We start from the raw sequence: 24,582 nt of genomic DNA, 5'->3' as shown, positions 1-24,582 counted from the left end.
GCACAACAGCATTACTGACAGCACACTCTCTCAGCAAGCCAGATGAAGGAACTGATGCCATCAGGTTTTTTCACTCTTGCAGGATGTGGCTGCACAGCAGAGGCATCACAATGAGCATGTGAGAAGGGGTATGGAAAACAAGGTACCAACCAAGGAAGCAGCCTCTCTAGAAATGTCACTGTTAAGGATAAAGCTTAGTACTCACTTAGGTTAAAACAAACAAACAAAAAAAACACCATCCCCCAAACTTACCTTGAAAAGGGATTTCGAGTCTTGATATCTCTTGCAAGTTTTATGCAACTAGTTCTAAACTTTGGTCTTTAGCAGGCAAGGAATAGAAGTGATAGCTAAAGGCTTGTCTACTCTCACCCTGGTTAGTATTGACCCAGTGTTCAGTTGTTTCCACCAGCTTGCTAGTTACCCACTTTCCTACTGTGCTTGATAACAAACTCAATGCTAGACTCAAACCAGAAGAAAATTATTAACACAGCTGAAAGTTACTCAGCTTCATTTCAGCCTTATTATGCTGAGCACTGTACAAAGAAATCTGCTCTACTAAACTACTTCCACTTCAATTAGATTATTTGATTCAATTCATGATCACTTAGATGGATTTAGTATGACACTTGCTAACAAGCACAGTAATTTGCTTCATGGCCTACAAACTGCTTATCTCTTCCAAAATTCTAACAACTGTCAAGCTGATGCCCTAGCACTGGCAATCCTAGCGTGTTAGCTGGGAGCGCAGCCTGCTGTTACCACTGGCAAGGCCTGCATTCCATGGTCATAGACTACAGGCACTTCAAGTGTATCCTTACATGCACTGGATGAGATCAGTAACCTTAGTTCTTTAGGTCCTTCTCTACATTTTGAACTCATTTCATCTGTAATTCAGGAATCACAGAATTGTCAAGGCTGGAAAAGACCTTTGAGCTCATCAAGCCCAGCCAATGACATAACACCACCACATCAGCTAAGAACATTTACCCTAGACCATATAATCTAGGTGCTTACACCTTAAACCTTAACACTAGAGTCCCAACCCTGGACAGAATCATTCCAGAAGATCATCTAGTCCAACCATAACTTAAATCCCCCTACCATAACCTAATCTACCCACTCAGTGCTTAAATCATGGTGCTAAGCACTGTATCTGTATTTCTCTTAAACACTTCCAGGTACGGTGACTCCACCACCACCCTGGGCAGCCTGTTTCACTCTCTGATCACTCAATAAATAAATTCTTTCTAATACCCAGTCTAAACCTCCCCTGGCACAACTTTAGGCCATTCCCTCTGGTCCTGTCATTATTCACCTGATGGAAAAGGGCAACTCCTACCTCCCTACAGTCTCCTTTCAGGTAGTTGTAGAGCACTAAGGTCTCCCCTCAGCCTCCTCTGTCATCTTGCTTTGCTCTGCAGACACTCTAAATGCATATTCAGAGCTCTGTACACAGAGGACAAATTTCAAATTCTTCAGGGTTCTCAAATACAAAGTCTAGTCACATGCCACAAATTTTGGGGACATTTGGGTCACTTTGGCTTTAAGAGTTTGTTTCATGTTTTGCACTCTACCCTCTTCTTCACTGAAAGAACTCTACCATGTAATTAGGGACTCCCTAGAACCACAGAAAGCATTATTATGTCAGATATGTCATGATCCTTCTGGCTTAAGTCTTTTTGCTGGTGGTCAATTCCAACAGGATTATCAGTCCCTAGGGAAGTTACTCCATAACAATTTTAGAATTCTCCTCCTACCCCGCCTCTTACGGCAAGTATATACACACTACTCAGCTCAGGAGCCTTGCAATGCAGTTCACTCTTCTTTTCTGCACTTCCTGAAGTCCTCAGAAGGGAGAAAGGATGCTTGCAGATGAAAACCTATCAGACAGCTTTATTCTTTTGCCTTGCTGAAAGTGCCCTACAGAGTAATGCAGTATACAATTTCACTGTTTCTCACACTGTACTATTTAAAGTTACATAAGATACTGTTTAAGATTATTTTATTTTTATACGTACACACAGTATTGAAACACCAACTGATGTTTATTTTTACAACTGTGCTTTGCTATCTAAGAAATATATGGTTCATGGTAAAACCTAAACATATTAAATGTTTTATACCCCTTTGCCAAAAGCCTAGAAAGCAGGAAGAGATTCACATTTTGACTGGTGACTGTCACTTGGCTCAAGTTATGCTGGTCCCTCGGGCTGAAGGGATATGATGTTACACTGGCCAGGGTGCCAGGAAAAAAAGTGTGCTGTGATTTGTCTTGGTACAGTTCTATGGTCTTTTCAGACTTCTGAGTATCTTCCAACAGTTACATTTTTTTCAGTTCAATAATAAGAACACTATCAATTTGGACAAACAAAGATTTGGGGCAGTTTTCTCCTGGCACTGGCAATGCGTGAAAAAAAGAGGGAAAAGAGAAGACTGGCTTGAAACTGCTTTGTCTTCCACTTCTGAAATATGTAACTCCAACATGACCAAATGGTACTTACTCCGACTCAGTGGAATCCTCTACAGAAAGACAATATAAACCAGTAACTTCATGTAAACAAGTTACAGCAATAAAGCCAATCATTTTAATTGAAGACATTAAAAAAACATGTGAGGCAATATAAATGATAAAATTATACTTAAAAGGACTCACTAGCACTTTCTAAAAAGCTTTAAAACAGCAACAGACACTTTACAAAAGATTTGAGGAAAGAGAATAAAATTTCCAAACTACAGGTACTGTATAAAGGTAAGATTAACAATTATCTTATAAAATACAGCAACAGAGACAAAATTGATACTCAAGCTCCTTTTAAACTAAGCCTTCTGGGGGTCTTTGTTAAAATTGCAATTTTTAAAACTATTTTAAGCAAGAACTAAATACTTAAATCTTTTAAATTTACAGGTCCCTGACATTAACATAGCACTATACACATCTTTCAAACAAGCAGAAAGTACAACTTCGTTTAACCATGCGTGGTGTCATCTTCTACAAAGTCCTTGGCCATTTCTGCTGTGATGACATCAATATGACTAACCTGGTGGAACAAAAAGAGGACAGTTAATACAGGATCTCCTGCAGCACAGCAGACTTATTTCTAAAGGCTTTGGACTCATAGGCCAATAACTCATTTCTGATTTCCTTTAAAGACCATGACAAGGGACTTGCGTAGGTAATTAAATTCTCTTTCAGGAAGAAGTTTTACACAAGACTGCAATACAACTAGAAGTCCATCATTGAAATAAAATTAAACTCAAATGTCCAAAGTCAAGTCTCAAATGTAGATAAGGTTCTCAGTAAGTATCATATCTAAAACATTTTTTTTTACCTTGTTTCTGAATTTTACACCATAGAACTTGTCAGCTGACTCAAGCAGTTCAGGTCTAAAAGTTGTTGTAATAAACTGAGCATGTTCAGCTAGTTCCATAATCATGTCTGAAAAAGAACACACAAATTATGTATTAATGTCATCTTTTCAATAAAGTGGGACAGGTTTCACAGGCAAAGAGTTTGCTATTCCTTCTTAAAAATCAGGTTTTGGTTAATGAAACTAAAAAAAGCCCAAAACCAACCAACATACCAATGACAACAAACCCCCAAGTCAGTAATGTATCCATACCAGGTTTTTAAGTAAATTAAATACAATATAAACACTAACAAATCCAGCCACTCAGCAAAATCAGTGGGGTATTAAGCATCTATGATGAAAACAAAGAGTAAACATTTTTCCAACAGTGCAATGAGATGCAAGTTCATTTTTTAAATAAAACTATGCTTCAAAACAGGACTATTTCCATTACACTGAAGTGTAGTAAGGAGACCCTTTAGACATAGTAGAGAATACAGAGGTTCTACCTAAAACCAAGTTAATAAAAGCTTCAGAAGGAACAAAGTTAAATTCCAATACACACGCCAGGAAACTAAAAAGTGCTTTTATGATTTAAAGGTTTTCTCTTAAACTTTAGTGGTGACAAGACAACAACAATGAAGATTAATAAAGGCAGACAGTTACCTGAAACAGCTTTTCTGTGCTGAGCATCCAAGGCTTGGTCAATTTCATCAAACAAATAAAATGGAGCTGGATCACACTTCTGGATAGCAAATATCAGGGCTAAAGCCACCAAGGATTTCTGTCCACCTGAAAGTTGCTGCATTTCTCTCATTTCACCCTGCTTCCCTGTGAAGGACACCTAAGAAAACAATGCAACAGTAAGATGACTTCAAAACCACCACATCCCTTGCCATTAAAGTCAATAAATAACCAATTAAACTTCGCCCTTTAAAAACATAGTCAAAAGGATATCTAACAAATATTTGGAGTATTGAAACACAAGTTATTTTTCTTTACCCTTATGCCAACTCCAGTGAACTGGTCAACGGATGGAACACTGCTCTGAGATCCAGATCCCCTTTCACTCTCAGTGCTGCCTTCACCTTCATCCTGGGACTGACTGCCCTCCACATCTCCTTTCTTCATCACTAACGTGGCCTTGCCACCAGGGACTAACTTCTGGAACACTTCACTGAAATTTTTTGACACCTGGAGAGAGTCAATACACCAGCTCATTTTTACATAGTGAAATCAAATGCAGACAACAGCTGGTTTTACATTATTACACTAAGTGTCTGCTTCAAAGCACAGATACACACTCATACTATACAGAGCTTGGCTTAAAACCACTTAAACCAACTGTTCTTGCAGTACGAGATTATTCACAACTGGTTTTTTTTTTGAGAGAATGGCAGAATTAAAACATAAAATAGCAGCAAAAGCAAGTGTGATTTGTTTCCATAAACTTCAGTTGAGGTATCAGTTAAGCAAATGATCTTTTAAGAGAAGACCTCACACTTAGTAGTCAAGATCCTTTGTTAACATCAGGAATCACTTTAACCAAATCTGGAGAATGGATTTGGTGCAGGGTTTTTTCAATAGACATTCCTCAGAAAGGTTTCTATGTAGTTAGAAAGAGATTAACTGGGGAGTACTTAAGAGGTTTAAAGCAAAGTTAGAGCTGTAATACAACCAAGACAAATACATATTTAAAATGATAGCCTATTTCTTTTCCAGTATTTAAAAACCCCACAAACTTCAAGTTACATGATATTGTCCTCTATTATTAGAGAGCAGATGTCCTTAATGTCTGCTTCTCCCCATACAGCTGCTGCATAATGGGACAATTTGATTTCAGCACCACTGTCTTTACTATTGTTGCCATTTTGTTACCTGTTTGAAAGTCAGCTGAATAGCTTCATATTTCCTGAGCTCAAGGACATTCATCAACTCCATGATAGATTTGTAGCCCCTGTCCAGCTCCTCTTGTCTTTTTATCAGTTTTTCCTTCTGCTCTGAGAAATTCACAAACTGGTCTAAAGCTTTTTTATTAACATGGCTGTATTTCTTCAGTTCCGTGTTACACTGCTCCAGTTTGCGGAATAACTGTAAGTGGAAAATATTAATACATCAAAGTGACTTGTAATTCTAGCCACATTTGACACTCAAGGTGTAGGTGACACCAGTACTTCAGGTCATGAAACCAAGCATGCTCATTACCTGCTTTAAACTTAAAGTCTGATACTTTTCAAAAGCCTCCTGTGGAAGTGAACCCAACTCTCGGATTTTCTTCATGCATTCCTCTTTCTTCTTGAGGAGCATGCCTTGCCTGTTAGTCATTTTCTCGAGTTCTTTTGTATCGTGGTTAATTGCATCCATATGCTCCTTTTCCATGTTCTTCCAGCGTTCCATGCTCTTTTGAAGCTCCTTAATTCCTGCTTCTGTCTTGTCGATAGAATTATCCAAATCTAAGATATTGGGTGAAAGCAAAAAACCCAAAGTTATAAGTATTACATGCCTACAAAAAATCTGCAGTTATCCAGTCAAGTGCTTTATGAAACAAAAACAATCAAAAACAATCTACAGAAAAACATCTATTAAAAATGGTAGAAAGTTAATTTTAAGACAAAAAGCTGAAAATCCCTCTATTTCCCCTTGAGTATATGACTTAAAAAAAATCTAACAAACTTACTATGGCCAGATTGTTAGTCTAGAAAGAAAAGCAAAACAAACTGAGCCATACAGATGCTATTTCCTATTTGACAACAACTTAAGATACGTTAGACAAAATTCAACAACTACACAAGATCAGGCATGGCTGAAGGTGGCTTCAAAAGTACTATGCCCTGAAGCCAGAAGTTTTATCACCAACACATACCTGCTGGTATTACAGCGTGCAACTGCAGACACTTTCTTTTATGTATGACATACACAAAATCTTGTTACACTTACCTTTTGAGTAAATTCCAGAAGTGTTACACACTACGTAACTACTACAGAAAATTTTAAGTTAATGAGTACTTCTCCTATTATGGTCTATTTCTAAACAAAAATACAGTATGTCTAAACTTTCAAAAGTCCTGGAGAATTTTCTTTTAAAAAAAATAGAAATTAAAATGCTGCCACCAACCATCTGACCGAGCCAGTGTGTCTTTCACTCGTTTGTTGATAGCCTCAAGTTCTGATGTTGTGGCAGTAAGAACGGTGCCACCTTCTGTTTCTCGAAGCTCATTCAGTTCCTATGGGACAAAATACATGTCACCCAGCTTCAGAATAAAGGTGAACTGAAGTATAAGCCAAGACAAGTTATCTTCTCCTGCTCTACATGTAACTGTATTAAATATTTAGTGAAGTTTGAGAGAATAGTTACGACTTTCAAACAAATCCGTCACTATGATTGCCCTATTTATACATAAGCTGTGTATTTACAATAGGATTTATGTCAAAAATTCACTTGTCTAAAATACTGTGCTGAATTTGAAGTAAAATACTTAACTCAGCTTGTATGCAGGGGAGCAAAACCCATCACAGATTATGCAGGGTAATGAATGAGTATTTATCAAATGGTTAATACATTAAAAGTCCTGGAAACAAACTAAAACCAGATCAGAAAAGTACATTCAAGAAAACCCTTACTTGTTCCACTTGGTCTAAGCGTTTTCTCAGATTCTCATTGAGATAAGTTTCAACTCTTGTGATAATGCCTTCTAGTTTAATCCTCTCATTTAAAAGCTGCCTGTTTTCCTGGAAAAAATAAAGTATATCAATTGCCTTAACTGACAACAACTGTGTTTTTCCCCTGTGAAAAAATTATGGCAAAGAAACACTCTTCACACAATTCTGTGTATTAAAATATTACACAATTCTTTGGACTGTTGCTCTAATTTTAACATGTTTAAAGAACCAAAGGATAAGTATTCTTGCAGCCGGAGTCAAATCATACAAAATCACAAGGTTTTTTAAACTGTACTGGCATCTAAGCTAAATTTTTAAACTAGAGCTTTTGAGAGAATACTTAAATTTTTCAACAACACAGGTGTCAGACAAAACCTTAGTTTTTATCTCATCTACCACATGCTTAAAAGCATTGTTTTATTCTCCCCCACTATGCATCACTCCTTTCAGATGATACCTATTTGTTTGTATTGCTGTAACATCCAAGAGCAGGAGCTGTAATATTTCTAAAACAAATAGCCAGAATTCTCACACAATAGAAATTTACTCCACATTTGAGAAAAACAGGCAAATACACTTTGCAGATGAGAAAACTTCAAACAGTCCTACCTACAATTTATGAAACACAACTTTAACTGCACTGTATTAATAATTGACATTTCATACAAAATGACAAAAATAAGTTTATTGATAGGAAATAAACCAAATTTAATGGCAAGGTATTTTCATTTTCTTACTTGTTGCAATTGTCGAATTTCATCATTAAGAGCATCCACACGTTTCTGATCTTCAAGACTGAGCTGAGACAACAAATCAGTCCCCAGTTCTGCTTTTAGTGATTCTCTGGTTGACTCCATAGCGTGTAAACTTGCCTCCAAGCTCTGCAAACTCCGTTGCTATGGAACAGATATTAAACAGAATAATTTCTCAAAACTACCTGCAGATATATATGAACTTCACTTTTCTATTTAAATATACATATTTTTGTGACATATCTCCAGCCACCATCTCTACATTATTTCATATGATGATGTTAACCAGAAAGGAATGCAAGTTTGTAAGTAATATTAATGAAACAATTAATATAAAACCAGTAACAGATTTCAAAATCCCCATACTTTACCTTAGGCATAAATGTCTTTTCAGACTGCTGCCTCTTCTCCTTTAACATTTTCATCTCTGACAAAATACTGTCTCGAGAGGCTTTGAACTTTCTCTGCTGTGTCTCAATTTGCTGCATTTGGTTCATTAGCTGATCAATCTCATTATTAATCCATACTGTGGGCTAAGGAAAACTCTATTCTTGTTTTAGAAGGCATTTTATACTTACTAGTACATTCATATTTATTCTGTTTGGCACACTGAGCTGCCAACAAAATAAACCCAAAAAATCACCACAAAATCAAAACATTCAGTTGTACAGGAAAAATCAAGAACCATCAACAAAAGTAACTTGAGTACTCTCATCAAAACAAAGGAGAATCAAGGAAAACTTCATTTAGCTGTTAATTTTACAACATGGCACTCAGAAGAATATAAAGGATACATTTGAACTTGTAAGGAAAGCTAAGATCTTACAAAATACAGAAGAGTAGATGCCTACATTTAAGAAGAAATGTTAGAACAATGCAATTATCCCTTACTCATTTCTGAGGCAAGAAAGTATGATTTGTTTGTGTTTATTTTTGTATAGTGGCTCAAGTCACGATGCAGAGCTTGCAGAAGATTGTTTTAATTTATGTTGACTCATTAACACCACATTACTCCTACTACACTGTATATTTTAACATGACATCAACTTACATGCCTTAAAACATACATATTTAAAATACTTCGGGAAAACTGAATGAGCTAGATAGGGAACAGGAAGTTAGCTGGACTGAGTAGCTTTCTAAACAACTCAAGTCTGTTTCTGTTATGTTACTGTCAGCAGTAACAGCTCTTACTAGGTGTTACTCCTCTACCTACCACAGAGCACCATCCCTGCATCCCTTATAAATCCCTCCTCAAAAAGAAATCCAGTCCTAAATATTTTAACTTAAAATTTAGCAAAAAATATTTCAATTCCAAAATAGCAGTCTTGGTTAAAAGTTTAATTATACTGAAACCAAAGGGTCTAACAGGTAACTGGGAACTTCAACTTCAAGCAGCACGAATTCAAGCTCTCATTCCTAGTTACAAAAAGCAAGTTACCTGTACAATGCACACTGTGCTTAGTGCTAAAATTAGTTTCTACACAAATCCTTTTAAAACCATATGCCTACATATTTGTAGTTTTAAAAAGGTCAATGGCAGGAGAAAATGCTACACTTAATAAATACTTAATTGTAAATAAACATATTGGGTCCTGCACACTGCTTACAGGTAACAATAGGAAAGACAATCACTACTGCTGCATGCAAAGCCAGCTGGCAAATTCAGTCTATTTAAGACAGGTTTAACAGGCCATTTTAATATTCTTTCACTGACTTTATAAGACATATATGTACATACTTTTAAAATTTTGCTAATTAGCCATGGATCTATCACAGACTTCAATGTTCTGCTTATCTGCTGCAACAAAAATGCACTATTGCAGGTCAAAAAATAAAGGACAGAATGACCTGGATAACAAAGAAGAAAATTGTATAAACCTCCCTCGTCCCTATATTCTAGATACTGGATCTCAAAAGGACACTGTAGCATTAAAGAGGGTTAAAGAAAAAGGTGAGTTACTTGAATTTTTGTACAAAGAGACTGAAAAGACCAAAGACTAGCACGCAACTCAGAACTTAATTATAATATAATGCTGTCCATCTCCTCCCCACAGCAAAAGTGGACTATATAACACAAATTCAGGACACAAGAACTAAAAATACTGCATGACTCAGACAGTGAAGATTAACACATAAGAAGAATATCTGGTTATGGCAGTTACTGCAACAAACTCTAGAAGGAATAGAAAGCCTCACAATTTAGGGTTTAAGCTCATTACTAAGTTTTAAAGATAAACATCAAATTTTAGCAGGGACAGATTACTAAAGCTCCTTTGTCCTGAAGCCTACAGTGCCAGCCACTCTCTTAAGCAAACTACTGGTCAGGGTATGCTTCAATTACTGTTTTTCATAGAAATTTCCCCAGTATGGAAGTTTTACTAAAAAATTAGTAGTGATATAAGAACTATTTTTTAACTAGCTGCATTAATCTAAACATTATTTTCAAAAAGAATGCAATTCAGGCAGATAAATAATGGGATACATTTTAGGATCAGTTATTTTTACTGGTTGTATACCATTTTTTACACGCAGAGCTTTTTGCTTTCTGTTTTACTATTGATTTCCTTGTTACAGAAATCCCTACAATAACATATAGAACCAGGCTGCACAAGCAACAGTCAAAACAAATGGCACAGCTAATATATAACACTAATGTAAGCTGGTCTCACTTTTCATCTATTACTTTAGCTACAAAAGGTTTTTCATTACAGATCCTTTCCCCAAGGACAACAAAAGGATATTTTCAATGTTTCTGCGTAAGTTTTCATTGAGTTTTGCTTCAAGTTCACCAAGTTCTTCTTCTGCCTTTCTAACATCTTTTTGCAATTCCAGCCGAGACTTCCTTGTGTCATAATAACCTCCAGTCAAAGCACCACGATGGCTGACTTGATCACCTGAGAGAGTAATAGAGCAAGACTATAAACTGCACACTATGTGCTCTCTAAAACATTAAGAGCAATTTCCTCAATACAACTTAACAGAATAACTAGATCATTTCAACTAACCTACAGAAGTGCTGCGTCAGTATCAGGAATCACTTATGTATGTTTGCTGTAACCAGAGAAATGTTTATTTCTGTATTCAGTTTAAATGTTCTTCCTCTCTCAAGACCAACACACACTGCAGTGGTCTCCTTTAAGCAGTAGTTAATTTTAATTTTGTTTTCAATTAACTTTTGACACTATGCAGCTTGAAGAAAAAAAACCAAACAAACAAAACTTACATTAAGGGAAAAAATGCAAATGCCTGACACTTCCAGTTTTAAAAAAATATATCTCATATCTTTTGTGAGGGAGAAAACAAAAGAATAATTAGCAGCATTTGTGGCTTGTAGAATATGCTACTATTGAAAAATGAATAATTTCTTCCTCAGACATCCTTGGGAATTTTTCCAGATTTAGTTTAAGAGACAAAAAGACAACAGTAAGACTGCAGGGAATCTGCTCTCCAAGAACAAGCAATTAACAAAAGAGAAAAATTATTGCAGAGAATGTAACAATGCATCTGGTACAAAGAATTCACCTTGCACTTATCAGTAATTAAGGCTGCAGATTTGCACCTTGAACATTGATTTAAGTTTGTGGAAAATGCCACAAATACTCCAGGAAAATGCACACTTGCTAAATTAGATTAAGGAATTGAATTAATATAAATCTAATCTTTACAAGTCTCAGGACAGAGATACATACCTACTAACTTTAAGATCATAAAAAAAAGTAATTGGCTTGTAAAGAATTTCTGTATTTTTTAAAGCACTGTACTTAACCAAGTGCAGCCTTGTACCTCTCAGTCAAATATAGTATTATTTAAAATCATCTTGTTTTGACAAGACTAACAGACCATATTTAATAAGCCCCATCTTCCAGGGATTCCATTTTTGCAATAAGTAGCTTACAAAATTGCAGTATTTACCTTCCAGAGTAATACAATCCATAGTGAAAGCTCTGGCCAGCTGGGTAGACACTTCCATGCTACGACAAATCAGAGTCTTTCCAAACACATGTTTGAAAGCTTTGTCAAATCTTGGATTGTATCTCAGTTTACTGATCATAGGAATAGCATCCTGAAGTGACAGTGATTTTAATGAGAATAACATAATGGTACAAATTTGGCAACTATATTGCAACTAATTCATTCACAGAACTCAAGAGCTCTGGAAAAAAAGAAATTAACAAAGAGTAAAAACAGAATACACTCTAGCCTTATAAAAATAATTTCTAAAAGTTTAGCATATCCCAAATTCACTGAATATTAATTAACATTGGCTTCACAATCAATAACTTGTAGAATGAAGACTTCTGGAGTTGTGTTTATCAATATTTACATACAGCATGTCAAACCCTGAACTCAGTGCACAATGTTGTGAATGGTACTTGGGAAATAAACAGCTGTCAGCTGGTAGAAGGGTAACACACTGACTGAACATTCCCAAGACAAATGCATAAACACTGTATGGAAATCAAGTGCAAGATTCTGCAATTTTAGCTTTTAACAGCTAGGCCTGAGCCTGAAGTAAACTAAGAATCTGCTAGGGATCTCAGCTGAATAAGAAACTGCTGCTGAAACAAGTATCATATATTTGCAGCTATTTTAATTTTTTCCCCTCCAAAAAACGTATCCCTTTCCCTAAAGACAAGGACACAAACAGCAACACAGTTTTACTGTCAATCCCTCCCAAAATAAGCACACTAGAAGTCAGATTGTTTCCTATTTACTTTTCCCTAAGTTCATGTGACAAAAAAACCCAAAACATTAAAACTGTTTTTAAAGAACTTGTTCTACCATTATTGCAGGAAGCAGTTAACATTTACATAATTGATTAACTATTAAAACTTCAAATAAGAGATATTTTGTTGAAATGTATGTCTGAACTATTTATTAAATGGTTGCCACTGAAGCTTTATTTATGCATATTTACATATAATAACACAACTCATTTTCAGTAACTTTGTGAAACTGTACTATGGCTGTAACACAGAGCACAGCTCTTCAGCCTCTGTCCGTGGCAGCATTACAGCCTTGATAACAATTCAGTAATTCAAGCAATTATTTATTATCAGGTTATAATACAATTCTCCTTCTTTTCAGTATCCCCTGTTTACTTGTAAGGTGAAGTCAAAGTAGCAAATATCTGCTAGGAAAGTAATTTCCTATTAACAGGGTTTTTATGTTGAGAAGCATACATTAGAAGTAGTATTTAACTGCAACCATTCAACAGCAAAGCAAGTGGTGGACAATAAGCAATATACACAAACAGTTCAAATTATGAGACTTTGTAATTATGAAGTAGACAATGTTTCAAAAGAAACTGTAACTCACATTAGTCTCAGGATAAGCAGTATCTCTAACATCCAACTTGTTCAGAGGGAGGAAAGTAACTTCTCCAGGAAGATTCATTTTGTTGAATTCCATTAGGATCTTTGTACTGACCTCATCAGAATCCACAATGTGATAAAACAGCCTAATTAAGAAATCAAACAAAGAAGCAAAACTTTACTGTGCTGAAAGTACTTACACATTTGTATGGCAACAGCATGCATGCAGGTACCATTACATAACATCAACATAAAGCTGCATTGCATTTTCTCTTCAAATCTGTGCCTTAGAAAAAGCAAGTGGATGCACTCTATAATGGGATCAACCACGGATTATACACCCTTTAGTCACAGTTGTGGTCCTTCACACTGAGATTCAGACACACTTCAATTAACGACTAGCAGTTTGATCATGCGACACAAAGGCACTCAGACAACAAGCAGACAACAGCTCCAGTTCAAAAGAATAAAACTTTCAGTAGCAAGTGGCACAAACCACCAAACCACAACACTGCACCTGATTTAACTTCAGCAACACTGAACAGCACATGAATACCTGTTCCCTGCAGTAACTTCAACACAGGTGTAGAAAGCTGGTTCACATTCAAAGTTGTTCATCACAATGCCATGATAGCCATTTAGAACATGCTGGTTTATGCCTTTTCGACGGAAGTGCTCCAACACCTTGTTTATGCTGTCTATACCATTCAAAATGGCCTGTGAAAATATAACTTGTTATTGTACTGCAATTAAAAGAAATAACTGTTGTATCTTTCAGTACAACTATGACTTGTCCTTTAAGAACGAGGAGGAAAAACTTCCATTAGGAATTCTCAAATAAAAGGTATCTTACCTTTCCTGTTGCTGCTCTGAGAAGCTGCTGTTTCTTTTCTAAATCCTCCCGCTTTGCAGCAAGAGCTTGTTGCTCTGCATTCTCTTCTCTCCATAGATAACTACAAAACAAAATTAATTAAAATATTTTAAGAGTGAATTAAGTCTGAAGATTATTTTTTTTAATTCTTATTAGTCTCAAAGACTGCTAATCTAATGGGAAGGCAAAGTGCAGGAGTCCATCCATGGCTATAATTAAAAAACATACCTACATGACATATTAACACCTACTCAGTTGGGGTCCTTTACATTAAGTGAGACATATTTCAATTAATTACTAACTTTCTTTCGCTCTGCAGTTCATCCTTTTTATTTTTCACTTCATAGTATTTTCTGTCCAGTTCTTCAACACGAGCTTTCACTTCATTAAGATCCTGGTCCAGTTTCTAACACAAAGAACAGAACAATATGAAACTATAGCTCTCTACATTGAAAAATGTTTCCTCAATACTAAATTACTACTTAAAATTAAATAAATATCCTACAGATGTTTTAACAAACGTATAGGAACTCAAGAGCACTGAGAATAAATACATCTTTTAAGGGAGCAGTAACAAGGTGAACTTACCAAGCCGAGTTGCACTGAGCATCTTCCTGTTACAGTGAAATGGCTCACTAAGTCACCGTAAGAAACTGAATCAAAAAGTAACTACTGTACATGTAACTATATGTCATCATGCTCTGAAATAACATCTGTTTTAAGAACATACATACTAGTCTTGAGTACCATGCCATACTTCTAGTTGTCAAAAATCTTAGCCTGCTCTCCAGCAGTACTAGTACTTCACCACTGCTGTCAACAGCATGCTGCTTAAGCCAATGCACAGACACCCTCCCTTTTTCTCTTTCAACACTTGCTATTTTCAAAGCAGCTCAGGGCTAGCACTCAGAGCATGCTTGCTAATTATCTGTGCACAGCAGTACTAGCTGTGTTCTTAAAAGCTATGTTTTTTCCAACCTAAATTTGTAAACTTTCCATCACATTCACACAAAGACGCCTCCCCTTCAATCAGCAAAAAGGTATACTACTCTTAAGCCTAAGTATGAGCTGACATTCCTTAAGGAGAAAAAAACCCAAAGACTTGGAACCAGATGCCATGTCAAATTTAACCACTTCAATTCTACAGAATTCATACTGAACAGTACAATAAAATTAGAGTACACTGGTAAATGCCCTTTTTTCATACATCAACTTGGAGAATCATTACTTTGCTAATGTGGGCCCCATTCAAGGAGTATTTTAGCAGAACACCATCATCTTTGAACAGCTACATTCCTAGATGTTGGTAGATACTTTACACAAAGGCCAAGAACAGTGTATCAGTACATGCAGAGTAGCAGCACTGGCACTGGATGCTCTCCTATCATAAAGGCAGGGGGCTAACTCCTGAAGCTCCCAGTAGGAGTGATATTTTTGACTTGTATTGCTGTATTTGCCGTGTAAGAGTCATTTCTGAATAGAAATTCTTTTAACAGAGATAGGGACACAATTTCTGACCAGCTGCAATAACCATGCAAAGATGCAGTGCTTGCAGCACATTTTAAAAGATCCTCTCCTTAGGGAGAGAAAGAAAAAACAACAAGCATAGACCTCTATAAAATTCTAACAAATTGTTACCTATACGACGTGGCTGTGTTTCACATAGATGAAAGCAAGGCAGCTCTAAGTCTCCTCCTGAAAACTGAGGCCAAAAGCTTTGGGAAAGTACCAAAAGGAAACTCAACATTAAGTGTGAAGTCAGATGCAGTGTCACAGGGGGTTTAGAGCTCTCATCTGCAGGTGTTTTCAGCAATACATTTTTAAAAGATTACACCCAACCAGGAAACATCACCTTCCTTATAAATTGGCACTCAAGTGCTGAAAACTTACACTGTACTGCTCCAAATTTTTCTCCTTGTTTGCCTCTGTATCCTCCAAATCCTTATGTATAGCTGCAATCTGACGCTTCTTGTCATTGATGGCTTGATCTAAAGACTTCAGTTCTTTCTTTATCCACTTATCCCTTTCTTCTTTGGAAGTAAACTGGCTTCCTCGACCTTGTTTAGCATAAAGATCTGTTCTTTCCTGCGTAGCCTGTGCGAGCCTATTTTGAGAAGGGAAGACATGCTGTATTACAAATAAATACTGAATTTATTAAGAGCAGGCATTAACAACTACTGTAAGAATTTTCAAAAAGTGGCAAACAAGGCTTTAAAATTCAAGCACCAAATCAGTAACAAAAAGGATCATGTTATCAATCATAAAATCACCTGTAAGACTTCACAAAACAGAAAGTCAACAATAACCCACAAATACTGTTCTTCCCACCCGTCCAAATAGAGAAGCCTTTTTTACAGACCATAGCTACCCCATTCTCAAGCAACAAGTACAGCTGAGTTAATTATAGATAGAGATAGTACTGAGAGAATTATGGGGGTTGTTTTTTTTCCAAATGCTTTGACTCCCTGTTGTAGAATGACACATACCTAGCAATTCCCCTCTCTTCTTTTTCTTTTACACTGTTGAATTTCGGCTCAGTTTCTGCTAGCTCTTTCTGCTTCTCCTCGATTTTCTCAAGAAGTTTTTGTCTCTCTTTCAACAATCTTTTCTGTAAATCAAACAAAGCTGTGTTTAAAGTCAGGTAATATCAGAAAGTGTATTATTAAATACCCACATCTAAAGAAAAATTAAGATTGCAAGATGCCATTGCTTATCTGATACTATACTGCTTCAACACTTAACATAAGCAAATTCAGTTCCAGTCAGGGCAGCAAAGAGGGATGAAATGAAGCATTCTCAAATTAGCTGAACTATGCAAGCAAGGAAAGTCTGTACGGGTCAAACAACTAAGCTCAAATTAGTGCTACTAATAAAACCCTCCTTCCCAATACTTGCAGCAATTAAGATCAAGACAACTGTAGGTGTTTGACTTTGCAATATGCAGGATAATAAATAAAGGATCATAACACAGGAGTCTATGTTTACATTCCCTAGAAGCACACTACAGATATCATAAGATGATGTCAGGATATTTGTCCAGCAAACCTTAGAAAATTATAAAAGCTAGTCTAAAACCAAAACTTCAATGTACAAGAATAGTACCTTGTGTCATTGACATTTTAAAACTTCACTGTAACAGGCATACCCTTTGTTCACTGTTGCCAGCTAATTCATCCTGCAGGTCTTTAGCCTTCAGCTCCAATTTAGTCCTCTGTTTAATCTGCTCCTGTCTTTCAGCACTAAGTTGCTCTTTCTCTTCTTTCATTGCAGAAATCTTTGTCTTCAGTTCTCGAACTTGCCGTTCTATTTCCTATGCAAGTTTAAGTATGTAGTATCTTAAAACACTGCATGCACATTTCAGTATCAATATCAAAACTCAAAAGATTGTTATGTAGATCAAAATACACTAAGTGTTAAAAACTTCACCCATTTCTAAACAGGATGAAAGCGTAAAATTTAACAGCTTTGGACCCTCACCCCGAAAAAAAAACCTCACAAAGCTAAACACACCTCTGGAAAGCCCTTGTTAAAAGTATTTTTACCTCCATTTTATCTCTAGCATCTTGCTGCGCATCCCTCAGCTGCCTGGATTTCTCTCCACTTGTCTCCCGCTTAGCAGAAAGCTGTATGGAAATATCACCAATAGCTTAACTAGCAGCAAGATTCTGTTTTAGTTCAACAAAGAAAACAATTTGTTACTTTAGTGGAGAACCTTAACAGAATTCTATCAAGGAACACAAGGAGATGCAGCCCAAAAGCAAATCAACGGCTCATGTTTTATTTTGTATTCACCAAAATATTTTACCTCATCAAGCTTAGCTCGGGTTTCATTAAGCTCCTGATTATAAATGGTGTATTCTAATGCTCTCCTCATTTTATCCCATTTCTGGTACTGAGCCAGCTCTTCTTTCTCCTCTTCTAGGGTATGCAGTCGCTCTTCAATGTACTTCAACAACTCATTGATCTTCTCTCGCTTGCCCTCTTTAGAAAAGATTACAAGACTGAAGTTCAGTTAAACACCGTCATACATTCCCACACCTATATAGCTACTCAAACTCATCCACTGATTAACTATTTGCCAACAGTAGAGAATGCATGTCCTCAAGTTGCCAAAAAAAATCTTTACAGGAGAACTGTTGATCCTAGTTATGCAAGTCAACACAAGTATCCACTTTTTTGGCTCACACACTTAAAAGAACTATAGACTATACTGTTATGGTACTAAAGGTTTATGTAGACGGTATCCTGATTTTTGGAATGCTACCAAATGACATCACTCCTGTGTTCTGAACAGTACAAACATCACTATTAGCCTAGCTAAAAAGTTTTTTACACAAAGCATGCATGAAGTCACTTATTAAACTTTTTGATCTATTTAAAAATCAAGGAGGAAATATGACATACTCTGTATCATTTAACATATCACAGATAAAATCTATATGGTAATGATGGCTTTACTGAAAAAGGCATAAACCTTTGGGATTAATGGAATTGCTATGGAACAGAACATTAATTTCTAAGACTATTTTTACCTGTTTCTTTCATCAGTGAAATACTCTCCTCTTTACGTTCATCGTACACTCTGGTACCAGCTACTTCCCTCAGTAACTTCAGTCTTTGAGAGTCAGGAGCTGTGGCCATCTGGTTGATCTGAAAATGTCACACATTTCCATTCATCCATTCTTTGACAGTATTCTTAGTCTCATAAAATTCTTCACAATTACTTCATTGTCTCATTCTAAGGCCCAGAATTCTATGAATTTATACTAAAATAGTCACAGGAATTGTTTGTTCTGTATTTAAGTATATAGAAACGCATGTGATTGCAAAGATTACAATGAAAAAAGCTTATTTTCTACATATCAAAAGTACAGATACTAAGTTATTTTTTTTAAAACAACATGAACTGCTTAAGCAGTAATATCTGCAAAAGCAGTATCTAGAAGAACTGCTTCAAACTAAAACGTATTTAGGTTTTGGTTTACATGTGTAGTAACTGAACTAAGACTGGCATCCAGGAAACATGATACTCGTGATGGTGGTTTCTTTTACTTTGTGAAAAAGATTCTTACCTTTCCTTGCTTGACAATATAGTAAGGATTACTGCGAGAAAATCCAGCGCTTTCAAGAAGGTTCATGACATCATTTTTCCTGAAAAGTTATTGTGAATCTATTAAAAACACTTACAGTAGAAGTCAACACTTCAGTTGTAAAAATTCAGTAAGGTATCACAACTATACACCCCATACTATCATCACTGTATACAATGCATGCTCTGTTTGAAGAAGCATCTTTATTTTATACTAGCCAATTCTAAAATTGAATGGTAGAATGCAAAATATCTATAATACTGTAGCACTGGAAAGAGCTTAAAAAGCAAAGTGGAGGCAAATACAGGGGAAGATATCACAAGGAAGGATATGAAGCAATCTACAGTCTAGTAACTCTTTGAAATAAATATTGTACAATCATATTAATGAATGGATTACATTGTAAATTTGAAATCTGCTGCCTAATGCACAAGGACAGATGTCCTTGCTGTCAAACTACCAGTACTCAGTATTACACAACTAAATTAGTATTGCTCATGGAACTCATGAGAATTAATTTATTTCAGGCTACAGATGCAAGTGTTCAGTGTGACTAGAGAATTTTACAGAAATACTACTAATCTCATTCAGCTAAGGAAAAGAAGTACCTACGTCACCATTTTCTTGTCTAAGAAATATTGGTCCTTCTTGGCTCCAATGACTCTGCGAAGTGAGACTTCCTCTTTATCAATCTTAAGAAAACAAAACCCAGTAAATTTAACTGCTTGCAGTAGGTATGTATAACTAATGCAGAAACCTCATGGCACTTTTTATCAAAACTGACTCAAAAGAAGCTGCCATACTGAAGACTTTTATAATACTGAGATACTGGAGTCTGAAGCAATCATCTATTTCTGAAGCAGTGTATGCAACTTACCGGCAACCTGTTGTCTGAATTGTCAAAAATAATTTCCACAAATGCTGAAATGACACGAGGGCCTGTGCCTTCCTAAGAAAGAAAATATTTTGGTTAGATAGTTCCCATCTTAGAATGATTTTGAGCTAATTTATTTCCCCCTTTTCCCTAACAATTCCACTTCCACTTTCTTTCTAACGATTTCAAAGTGAAGAGCATTTATGTAAGTTCCAGTATGTATATTTTTATTTCTGAACATCTGGGAAACACGTTCACCAATGTGCATTATCAGCATAACGTATACTTTGTAATAAATTACTTCTTCCCAAAGAGAAAGAAAAAAACGTTTAAGATACTTCCAAAATAATTGGCTTAAAATACCCACAGCCCAGCAATTTACCATTTGTTGTAGTAATATTCAAATGCATAAGCTTATTCTTTAGCCTTGTTGTTAAGCATCTTCACTTACATGCAACAATGCCAGTCTCTGCTCTGGGCGAAGATGACTGAATTCATCACTGAGGACAAACTGAATTGCTGCAGTAAAATAACAAAGAAATGGAAGATTTATTCTTTCCTAGAGGAAGACAGGCAGCAGTTTCTTTTCACTCAGAACATACTATTTTAATCTTGGATAGTACAGTCGTGCTGCTGGTAATATCTTGCATAGAAACCTTACTCTTCCGGATCTTTATCACTCAGCCAGCAGGCTGTACACAAGAATTTCTCTGAAGAAGTCTCACTGTCACCACCTCACTAGCTCACTGCGTAAGCATTAACAAAGCTGCACAAAGTCAGGATTCCCGAGCTCTCCTCTACAAATACACAGCACAGAGGCTAGGTTAAACATATTGGTTAAATACTTAACACTTGGCAATTTATACCAACTGCCATCACAAAGGCCACTAACACCTCTGACTAGCAGTTTTGCTCCTCCACTGACACTCCCACCCTACAAAAGCCCCCTCATAAAAGGTTGTATAAGCTGTGCCATACTGGTATGGAATCAGTATAGAATTTAGCCAGTAAGAATGTCTATAGTAACTGCAAATCTCACGATCAGCTTTCAAGGTTGGTGACTTTCAGAATCAGTTTCCTTCTGTAAATAGTTTTTTGCCTTTTAAAAATCTTAGAAGGCCCTTAGTGAAAAACCTCAAGTACCTGAAGGTAAGTATTAAACTTAAGTATACTGACATCTGCCTTTCATTACTGGCAAGTAATGACCAATTTGCAACTCCTTGTTGAGGAGAACCATTTGGTAAACCAAAGAAACTTGGTATCATTAGCATCCCTATGTTATTAAGAAATACATTCTTACCATAAAAAAAGTTGCTTTTTCCAGATCCATTTCTTCCCACTGAGAATTAAAACACAAAGTATTATTTCAAGTTGACGTGGAGTTACCATTGCAACAAACATCTAAGCGTGCATATGAATATTCAAGAAGAGAACCCAAATATAACACAGCCAAACAAAATCTCAAGGAAATGAGACAAACTTCATAGGTGAATCACTTAATCATTGTCTGAGAAGAAAAGAACAGTTTTTCTCCCACTCAAACACGCTACAATGACTTATATTCCAACATTATTCCACAATGAGCATAATGGTTAAAGTGATTGATTTATTTATTCCCCATGGTTTATTTAGTCCGATTACTTTATTTTTAATATTGGTTTCCTGGTGGGATAAAAACAGTAGACCTAAATCCAGTTCTTCTGGTCCCAGCATCTGTGTTTTATATTTCACCAAAGGAAATCACTTGTCTGTACACTCAGGTTGAGTGTATTACCTTCAGGCAGAGTATGAACTTAATACCCCTAAATATTCCTAAATATTTTGTGTTGAAGACTGTAAGTAGTACTCTTTCTACTTAAAACATAAAACTAAAAACACTACACTGCCATACAGTAGTCTCAGTGTTCATTCTGATGTGTCTCAGCAAGTCTCAGTGTTTTATCTTCAAGATCAGTGCTGGCTGCATTAAATTTCAAAACTGCCTGCCATCTAGCAGCAACAAGCATACCAGGCTTTTCATCTCTTCTGCCCTCCAGACTCACCTCATCCCCCAAACTACCTGGGATTGCTATGAGGTCTTTAAAAAGGCAAAAAACACTGAAGACAGATTTTTTCCTTTTAAAAACTCTAGTGCCTGGATAAAGTTTTAGCTCCCACTGAAGGAACATAACAGGTCCTGCTATTCAAGTCTCATGCATGTTTTTTCCAGTCTCAGAGTAAATTTCAGCTACTAATTTTTTTATTTCCAAAACTGATTGTTTTATCTTGGTTTAGCAGTCTCAAAGTTGCTGCACAATCACTAAAATCAACACAAATGAAAAGGCACTCATGGGAAAAAACAGACAGCATGATGGACAACAACAAGCTTACTAGTAGCTAGTGTGCTTACTCTTAAAAAATTACCAGACTTGCATAACACAAAAAAAAAAAAAAATCCCACAAAAACTCTCTGCTGCTGTGTCTGCAAGGGCAGCCTTGTAAAGGGAGCCTGGCTGATACGGAGATCTACACCTATGAAGGAGTTCACAGACTTCACTCAATTGCTGAAAACTTGAACATACTGAACATACTATCACAGTAAAACTGGATGCTTGCCTTATTCTACTGTAAGTGGAACATGCCTTGTGACATGTCATAGACAACCATAAAGAACTTTGCAAAAGAGAAAATACAGGCATCAAAATGTAGGCAGAATATTAAAAACTATAAGGGATTTTAATGTGAACACAATGTGAAGTAACAGTACAACTCCAGTTAGTGTTAAAAGACAAGTATCAGAACATACCAATGACATTGTGTTTTGAGCTGAATGGGTCCACAATGGTTTGATCCCTGTAGCTTCGAAAGCCCTGAATGATCACCTAAAGAGAGGAAAGAATGAGTTATTTTAACTGAGTACTCACAGTTGAAAAACTACCCAAGAGCAGAAAGATTTTACAGAAGATTTTTATTGTTGATAATATTTTTTATTTCCCCCACCCTTACACACACACTACAACCTTCCAGCTCAAGATCAGCCACTTACTTCATAAAATTTGTCCCCCACCTAAGCATCACTTTAAGGGTCAGTTTTTCTCCTCACATCCTAAAAGATGTTGCTACTTATCTAAGCCAATGCACAGTGAACAGGAAAGTTCTAAGAGTCTTTTTGTAACTAGATTAAAAAAAAAAAGGTATTTGCATCAAAGATTACACACAGGAAAATACCTCAATAAAACAAGGATCTATCCTAGTAGGGCCAGATTTAGATTTAATTTTTATAATGCCATCCACATACAGTATAAGAATTCCATTCACAAATTCTCCAAACAGAGCAATTGCCGATTGCAAGAACTATACCAGATTCTACCTATTTTACATGCAATACAGTCTTATTTGATGTTACTGTGAAACCTAAAGGGAAAAGTAAAAAGGCAAGTTATCGTGGTTGTAGTGAATTCACTTCCTAAATAGACAAATACAAAGTTAACTTCAGGAACCACACAGCCAACAGTCATCCAGAAGCAGCATTTCAGCTACTAAATTTCAGTGGCGATTTGAGGTTTGCCAGAACCAGTAACACAGAAGGTACAGAGTGACAATATCCAATTCTTCAGTGGTTCTGACCAGAAGGAAAACTGATTCAGCTTCCAGCATGCACACTCCAGCATTAAGAAACCTTTTCCAAACATTAAAGCTGTGCTGAAAGACCACACAGCAGCTTTGCTCTGCTGAGCAAGATATCAAAAAGCCAGCAGCCACCTGAGAAGTTCTGATGATGGCAGATCTTTCAGCAAGAACGATTACAAAAGGACTGGAGTTGACATTTAATCGGTATGTCCTTTGGCCAGCTCTTATCCAGCAGAAGCAAGGTATTGTTACAGTAATTCCAACATTTCAGCATAATGGCTATTGTAAACTAATAATTACTTGTTAGGAAAGCAGCAAAACAACTTACAAGATGTTTCTCAATATTATTACTGCTGCAGTTTAGAATTTGAAATTATTTAGATTTTGTTTACAAGGTCCATGGTCCCATCATCATTTTTTATTTTTCTGAACATGTCATCCCTTCTCTCACATCTTCAAGTATTAAAGTAGTCCATGTTGCAGAAGATGACCACAATACTTGGTATCTAAGAAGGACATAAAACTTCAGCAAAAAGCCCAGAAGTACTACTGTAAACATTAAAGCAAGCCTCAAGAAACAATTACTTCCAGACTCGCTTTCATATTCTGTAACATTCTGGTACAGAATTCTACACAGATGAGGGGTAAACCCTGACCATAAAATTTACCAGAGGAAAGACTGTGAGAATAAAGTGCCCTGACTTTTTCAAGTCAAATTCAGACTTAAGTCTTCCTCCCACTATGTGACAGCCCATTTTCAAAAACTATCACTGAAAACGTCTCTTACCACTTGTTTATACTAATAAACTAAAACTATCTCAGTAATACTGAATAAAAATGCCATGCTAGTCAGCAGATCAAACACTCAAGTTTATAAAAATTGAAATTAAATAAAACTTAAAAGGCATTAACTAACTTTTTGTCAGAAATCACAGTCATTCTCTTCTCAGGCACTACATCTTGCTTGTCAAATTCTCTTTGCAAAATTATTTCATTACTGGAATCTGCAGCTAAGAATAAGGTTTGGCAGAAAATTACTAATCCTTGATCATCAAGCATCA

General features: G+C 36.2%; 1 protein-coding gene across 1 annotated transcript in view; it reads right to left on the bottom strand.

Annotated features, from left to right (window-relative positions):
• Positions 1 to 2,562: 2,562 nt before the first annotated feature.
• Positions 2,563 to 24,582, bottom strand: part of SMC3 (structural maintenance of chromosomes 3) — a 22,525-nt gene continuing 505 nt past the window's right edge. The window contains exons 2-29 of the mRNA XM_010007909.1: positions 22,698 to 22,773; positions 21,213 to 21,251; positions 20,364 to 20,431; positions 19,916 to 19,987; positions 19,651 to 19,730; positions 19,021 to 19,099; positions 18,481 to 18,598; positions 17,754 to 17,929; positions 17,491 to 17,571; positions 17,094 to 17,258; positions 16,435 to 16,556; positions 15,839 to 16,052; positions 14,251 to 14,354; positions 13,931 to 14,030; positions 13,634 to 13,794; positions 13,082 to 13,223; positions 11,675 to 11,825; positions 10,504 to 10,656; positions 8,131 to 8,282; positions 7,745 to 7,903; positions 6,969 to 7,076; positions 6,463 to 6,571; positions 5,553 to 5,800; positions 5,226 to 5,438; positions 4,350 to 4,541; positions 4,014 to 4,191; positions 3,330 to 3,436; positions 2,563 to 3,038 (exon numbers count right to left, since the gene is read on the bottom strand). Coding sequence (XP_010006211.1) covers positions 2,967 to 3,038; positions 3,330 to 3,436; positions 4,014 to 4,191; positions 4,350 to 4,541; positions 5,226 to 5,438; positions 5,553 to 5,800; positions 6,463 to 6,571; positions 6,969 to 7,076; positions 7,745 to 7,903; positions 8,131 to 8,282; positions 10,504 to 10,656; positions 11,675 to 11,825; positions 13,082 to 13,223; positions 13,634 to 13,794; positions 13,931 to 14,030; positions 14,251 to 14,354; positions 15,839 to 16,052; positions 16,435 to 16,556; positions 17,094 to 17,258; positions 17,491 to 17,571; positions 17,754 to 17,929; positions 18,481 to 18,598; positions 19,021 to 19,099; positions 19,651 to 19,730; positions 19,916 to 19,987; positions 20,364 to 20,431; positions 21,213 to 21,251; positions 22,698 to 22,773 — 3,639 coding nt within the window. The 3' untranslated portion in view covers positions 2,563 to 2,966. The remainder of the gene's footprint in view (positions 3,039 to 3,329; positions 3,437 to 4,013; positions 4,192 to 4,349; positions 4,542 to 5,225; positions 5,439 to 5,552; positions 5,801 to 6,462; positions 6,572 to 6,968; positions 7,077 to 7,744; positions 7,904 to 8,130; positions 8,283 to 10,503; positions 10,657 to 11,674; positions 11,826 to 13,081; positions 13,224 to 13,633; positions 13,795 to 13,930; positions 14,031 to 14,250; positions 14,355 to 15,838; positions 16,053 to 16,434; positions 16,557 to 17,093; positions 17,259 to 17,490; positions 17,572 to 17,753; positions 17,930 to 18,480; positions 18,599 to 19,020; positions 19,100 to 19,650; positions 19,731 to 19,915; positions 19,988 to 20,363; positions 20,432 to 21,212; positions 21,252 to 22,697; positions 22,774 to 24,582) is intronic.

This window comes from Chaetura pelagica, unplaced genomic scaffold (genome assembly GCF_000747805.2).
Source record: "Chaetura pelagica isolate M959 unplaced genomic scaffold, ChaPel_1.0 scaffold531, whole genome shotgun sequence".
Taxonomy (NCBI): domain Eukaryota; kingdom Metazoa; phylum Chordata; class Aves; order Apodiformes; family Apodidae; genus Chaetura; species Chaetura pelagica.
Note: the sequence above shows the minus strand (reverse complement) of the source record. Positions and strands in the feature narration are given on the sequence as shown.